Below are 6,829 nucleotides of genomic sequence, written 5' to 3' on the forward strand. Positions count from 1 at the left end.
AATGGAGAAGCCTCATCCTGGTTGGCACCAAACACATCGATATACTGTGTCGAAATGTGCAGAAACGAAGTCCAGATGCCGCATAGAGATCAAAACCCTCTGAACAACCTCCCGACTTTTAAGGAACGCGTGCCACATTTCTGACAGGCTGCAGATCGCCCACTAGACTTACCACGGATCTCGGAAGCCATCTGAACTGTGTGGAAACAAGTCAGCAAAAATTCAGAACAGCAGCCTTGGAAGAATAATGTGTGTGTGAGAGAGGGAGAGAGAGTGTTTTTGTCTGGCGTTTGTGGCGTCTGTGTGCCGTGGGCATGTGTGTGTGTTTGTGGTTGTCTCACCGAGTGCTCAGAGATCAACGTCGGCACGTTCCATTTTGAAGAGATCATCTTCACCACTGTCCAACGGCAAGTGACCGCCCGGAGAATCAGTGCCTACAGTCTGGGCATCTTCATAATCGCCTACAGCTGAGAGGAAAAGTGATGTTCATTGAAGTAAATTGTAAACAATCAATAATTAGAATGATATTTATACGTATCAATCTACCAAATAACTAAAGGACAGGAACGTAAATACATTGTAGTGATCAGTGTCGGTGAGTTTAGTGGGTGGAGGATTATTGTATAAAGTCGCTTTGCAGAATTCTCTAGTTTCGATATAAAGCCACACGATTCCCATTTAACCAGTGTCCGCATCAAGGTGCATGTGCATTGCACAGCTGCAGGGACTGGTGATCAAACACATTAACTGTTTGTTCTTCCCTTTGATCTGTTTTACACCCTTGAAATTATTGGGTGAAATGTCTATGATATTGCTTTATACTCAAAATATATTCACAGTTTTATGTTGGCGGAAATCATTTTGCAATAACTGGGATCCTGGGCGGTGCAATATATTGGTGCATAATCTTTCAGAATGTATTTGCTATATTACACAGTCCAAATGGTGAAGAACAAAAGCATGATGCTCGGTAGTAAAATTCCACCCAAACAGACTACTGAAGGAGTTCCCTTCAATGTTTTCTGACCCAGAATCTTTGCCATCCAACCTGTGACCAGTGTAATATTCGAAGTGATTGAATGAGTCAATGCAATCTGAAACTGTTTACCAGAGAGAGAGAAAAAAATGTTTGTTGGAGCAATTGTTAGCAACAGAGTCAGAATTGCGTCATCACGATGCAGAAAGATTCAGCTCATCTGAGCGCAGATCAGAATAATTAACTGTTAGGTTTCATCGTTATTCTGTAACCACGAAATTAGGCGATCTGTGGACTAGCAGCACTGGCGTCACTCGATTGTATTATGTATTCGAACATCTGCTCTGTTTATCGGCTCAGATACCTGAGGAAGGCAGCCTGCAGCCCAGTGGAAATTCGGGACAGCGCTTCAGTTCGCATTTCTCAATCAAAGGACAAAACATAACATTCTTTGAAATATAAAGCGCTGTGGGAATATTCAAAACAACCTCGCAACTACTCGCAGTATACACAGGGGCCGTGAGAAAGGGAACTTTCACGTGAGGGTAGTGATTGGAATGGGGGTCGTGCCCATTCATTGCACTAACTTATCGAGAGGGTTAAAGGGAAATGGAATTCCACAGTGTGGATTGGGTTTGCAATGGAAAATACGAACCTGAGCCATGGGTCAGAGCGGACTCGATGCGAGGCGGAATATCATCAATCTCTTTGTAAAGGGCTTGGTAGAAACCGCTGGACGATTCCATGCCGCCAGTGACAGCCCCTGTTCGAGGGAAGGCGGAGGGATTAATATTTTGCTGCAATCGAGACCGGTGTAATACTGCAATATTTGCGAATGAAACACTTCACAGATGGTTAATGCCAATGGAGAAAGCAAGTTATTGTGAACATGGACGGACATAATTGGGTTCATGCATTCATTCTCGTGAGAGCGCGCGTGCGCGCACGTGTGTGTGTATCTGCACATCTGCATGGACACCTATTCAACTTCACCAAACATAGGCCCAATTTAATTACGGTCGGAAAGGCCGGAATGATCGGATTGCAGGAGAAATGTTTTCCAGCTGCTCACTCGGCCATGATTCCCATGGGGATTACAGTTGAAGAGAAGCTGGAAGGAAAATTGTCTGCTCTCTGCAGACAGCATCAGTTTAGAAACATGAGGGATGTGTTCATGGTTCCTTGTTATATCAGATCAGTGTCAGCAGCTTATTTGCAGGGTGCAGGGAACACTAGTGTGTTGGTTTTTCGAATCTGAGGGTCTCAATCTGTTTGGATGCTGAAGAATTATTGATGAATGCCTAAAATCCCACAAATGTCTCAGGACTCAATACGGTGGATTGACTCTGGTGAGAGAGTTTGGGTTTGAGCATCCAGACTCAGAAACTGAAGGAATGGAATAGGCACTGAGTGGGTAAATAAAGAATTACTGGAAATAATAACTGAAACACAGAGCCCAAAATAGCTTAATTAATTTTCTTTATCCATTGTTGTGCCAATTGGATTGAAATGAAGTCGCAGAACCGGTGGATCAACTTGGAATATGTACGTTGACAGTCAAGTGGCTCTGCCATTTAAATTCGGTATCTCACCGAATCGTCGAGTGCTTTGAACGGAATTAGTGGTAAAAAAAAAATACGGTTAACATTCGTTTCTTAAATGACATGTGGCCTTCTGTGGGAAAGGTAGAGGTGGTGAAAGCGCGCCAAGGTATTGTTCAATTTCCGAGATTCAGCGTGAATTCGGCGCTCCTACTTGAGTCTCACCTTTTCTCTTTGCCTTTCTCTGTATCAATGACATGAGTGCCATTAACTCGACGATCATCAGGACTCCGAGTGTTATACAGATCACAAAAGAGGTGGAAGTAGTTTTTACATCATGTCCTGGTTGAAATATTATAGAAAGATTTAAAGGAGAAACAGGCTATCTTGCATTTTAAATATTTCCATTATTCTGTAAAACTCAAATTGAATTCCGAAATCAACAAAAGCAATAGATTGTCAGAAATATCTAGCTCTTCTCGTGAATAAGACCTTTAACGTTAACAAGAATACTATACTAATAATAAATACCTGCAGCTGTGGTCGGAGAAGACGTCGACGACAAATAGGGCCCTGTGCAGTAAATATGAAAATTATTGTTTTAAATGCATCTGTTGTTCTTAATTGACGAACTAATCCGTTATATTCAGAGATCAAGTGCTAAGCACCTCCTTCCCGGCCTCAGTCTCCACCACTCTGCACTACCCTTACCCGAACAAATCACACTGGCATCTTCCTTGTGATTACAGTCGTGTTGAACTGACGCTGATGAAGGACAGTCGGACAGAAATGATTCTTCTCCTGTGCACTTCACTCCATTCAGCCATATATCACCTTCACCCTGGCCAAAACTGGCCCCTCCAGTGACCATAAGAGCGGAACTGCAACCCTGCTGTCTGCAGACAACATTGGCATAGGCCATACCCCAGGAGTCATCACACACCGTTGCCCAGTTGTTGTTGAACAATATCTCCACTCTTCCGGAGCAGTTGTTGTTATTACCTCCAGCCAGGCGCAAACCTAAACCCGACTCTGTCAAGGGAATAACTGATTATTGTTTCTGTCGCAATATCAAGGAATACTAGACAAATTGTTGGTTTAATAAAGAGAAGCAAGCACCTGATTCTCCATCGTAATCATTTGCACTGTGGGCCCGCTCCTTCGTCAAGTTTCCTCCTGTTGAGAAAGGAAATGTGCTGACTGTATTAGACCACAATGTCTGAAATAACATCCGCACATCGAGATGTATGTTGCGTTACCTGAACAAATAACGCCTGCATCTTCCCGGTGATGACAATTGTGTTTACCCCACGGGTCTGTCTGACACTGCCAAATGGTCGCCTCGTGTGACATGCATTCCACCTCATCGAGCCAAATAGGTCCGGATCCTTCTCCAAATAACCGAGCGTTATAATCAATAGAAGCGAGGTGACCGCACTGTAGCTGTTTACAGATCACTTCTGCATCATGGCGATCCAGTTTTTCAGAGCACACTGTTCCCCAGGTCCCATTGTAGAACACTTCCACTCTCCCCTCACAGCGATGCTTTCCATTCACCAGCCGCAGTTCTTTGTGTTCTACCAATGAAGCAACAGATAATCAGCTTGATAACTCCTTTAATATTGTGTAGGACAACACAAGATGCATCGTCCTTGTTACCTTGTCGCCAATTATTACTTCTGAATTGTAGTAGAAACAGCTGTACTCCAAATGTACGAAGTAGAATTATTAAAAGGAGTTTAAAGGCTAAGCCACACTTAGCTGAGAAACGGTATTGATTGATTTGAGGAAGATTCAGAAAGAGAACACAGGGCCAATGCAGAATGGGTTCTTATGCGCGACTTTTCTAAAGGCCTTCGAGAAGATATCTCACAGTAAATTCATTACTGAACTCAGAGCTATAGCGCTATGGAATCAGTCTAAAAATGGGTAGAAATTTGACTGCAAAATCCAAGTCCGTTCTAAATATAATTATGCAGAATCGCGAAGATGTTCTGCGGGCCACTGAGGTCACGACTGCTGAACGTGTACAGCAACGACTTCAACTTGGGAATCGGAAGTATAAACTGTAATATCATTTCGGAGGCAGAAAATCACTTTGCGCAGTTAACACGAAGAAAGGCTGCTGAAAATAATAATGCAATGACACCTTAATATACGAGCAGAATGGGTGAGCTACTAAGAGCTTAATATTAACATTGAACAAGCTGGCATGGTGAATTTCGGTAAGAAACATAAAGGGACCCCGAACTGCTTGTAAAATAATAGGGTCAATTAAGTACAGGGGCAAAGGTATCCAGGGATATAGAGATAACAATCTTCTATGCACTGGCAAAGTGCAATGATGGTACCATAAATACGCAAATGAGTAAATACAATATGAGATACAGAATATTTTTTTGTATGTTGTTACCAAGAAAGTGGCTCGAAAGTGGAACTTAGAGCACGTGTAACAGTTGACTCAAATAGCACACATGTCTTTACAAAGAGGCTACATATGTACCCCGGGGAAAATTAAATTGAAGGATAAGCAAATAATGCTAGCTAAAATAACCCGGACAGCAGAAATGCGACAGTTTCTAAAGGCCTTCGAGAAGATTATTTTATGTTGTGGTTTCTTTATGATTCATTTGTATAATCATCCGTATGAATCCTCAGATAATGAGCATATTAAGCGCATTCTAACCTGAGCACACGATCCTCACGTCTTCTTTATGACTACAGTCATGTTTACTCCATGGAGCTGAAGGGCAATCCCAGAGAAACGATTCGTTACCCGAACAGTTTATCTCATCCAACCAAACTGGGCCTGAGCCTGGTCCACAAGAATCAGGAAGCGTCATCTCCAATGCATTTCCACAACCCAGCTGTTTGCAAGCAACGTGAGCGTTGGCTACATCCCAGGAATCATCACAGACTGATCCCCAGATTCCAGCGTAAAAAACCTCAACTCGGCCAGCACATGGACTGCCACCATCGGACAGTCTTATCTGCATGTGCGCTGTTAGGCAACAAGAGAACAAGATTATAATTTGCTCATGTGTTTCTGAGTTTTCCGACGAAGCATCTCTCCACACGGAACTATTACTAAGATATATAACACCCAAATGCTTCAAATATTCATACATCTCACGAAAGTATTTATGGCCTCCAGTTCACCCATTGTTGTGCGGAATTCTCTGCACGTTTTGTTTTCCCAATTGTATTTGTTCCTACTGAAACGTCTAGTCATGTTATTTTTAAACAGTGATTTTCTAGACACGTTTTACAACTGTACCTGTTCCTCATCCAATAATGATAACTATATTTGTCACTTTTGTTTTACATTAATTCTGACTGCCTATTGCATTTTCTTTCCATTGGCTGACGTTAAGATCACTAGATCACTTCAAATCACACTAATTCACAGTCTTATTGGCCTGTTGGTAACGTCATCTGCGTACTGCTGAATGAAAGCCACACAGCCTCAAGTCAACTGTCTTACAATATGCAGCACTCAGGTGAATGCAGATGGCCTGCGGCTCTGCTCGTCTAATTTCCAATGTGTGTAAGTATGTAAGTGCTCCTACATCAGCATAGAACCCCATCCTTGCGCGTGTATATACATGCTCTATCTCACTCGAGTACATCGGCAGAAATTCTGCACATTTCTACGTACTGCAGAATATACATACAACGTTTCGGTCTGTGTTTAGATTTAAGTACTGCATAATGATAGATTCAAAAGTGCAGGATAAAATTTCTGTTAAAATTAATGCTTTGCCAAATGAAATTTAGACCAATAGAGCTCGAGCACTTTTCTAATTATATACTGCGCAGTGGAACAGAATGCTTTCTGCGGATTATGGTGTCATGCCTGCACTAATGCCCAACTCCACATATTATTGGTCAGCAGGTACAACTACATTAGAGTTCACCTTCACCACTATCTTCTCATTTGCTGATAAACGACGCATGCGTGAATTTGTCGACTCCAGAATCGAAGATTTCAATGCCACTAGACAACTTCGCGCTTCCCCACGCCAGCCCAGCTCACCGCACCCAATCGCTTCCTATCCTGCACCCGCCAAGAGCTTCATTTTAACCGGTGCTCTGCTGGCTGAAACGTAGCAGATCACATTCACGCGCATCAGCTTATTTACTTTGTTTGCCGGGTTAACATTGCTTTCCCGTCCACCACTGCTTCCAGTTTGAAAGTGAGTCCCTGACCCACCCGCTCCCACTCTTGCACTTCCAGCTTATCACAATGATCACCACTGGCGCTAATCAATTTCTTTATTTCTCCAGACCTCTGCTTTCATAAGTTTCTCAG

The 6,829-nt window shown here is 42.8% G+C and overlaps 1 protein-coding gene across 1 annotated transcript; it reads right to left on the reverse strand.

Moving 5' to 3' along the window:
• Positions 1–348: 348 nt before the first annotated feature.
• On the reverse strand, positions 349–6,104 carry LOC144673119 (antigen WC1.1-like). The gene is made up of 7 exons (XM_078535104.1): positions 6,002–6,104; positions 5,204–5,518; positions 3,777–4,094; positions 3,637–3,693; positions 3,229–3,549; positions 1,632–1,739; positions 349–467 (listed from the first exon to the last, which is right to left on the reverse strand). The coding sequence occupies exons 1-7, from the start codon at positions 6,102–6,104 to the stop codon at positions 349–351; spliced, it is 1,341 nt and encodes a 446-aa protein (XP_078391230.1).
• Between the last annotated feature and the right edge of the window lie 725 nt (positions 6,105–6,829).

Source organism: Cetorhinus maximus, unplaced genomic scaffold (genome assembly GCF_964194155.1).
Source record: "Cetorhinus maximus unplaced genomic scaffold, sCetMax3.hap1.1 HAP1_SCAFFOLD_287, whole genome shotgun sequence".
Taxonomy (NCBI): Eukaryota; Metazoa; Chordata; class Chondrichthyes; order Lamniformes; family Cetorhinidae; genus Cetorhinus; species Cetorhinus maximus.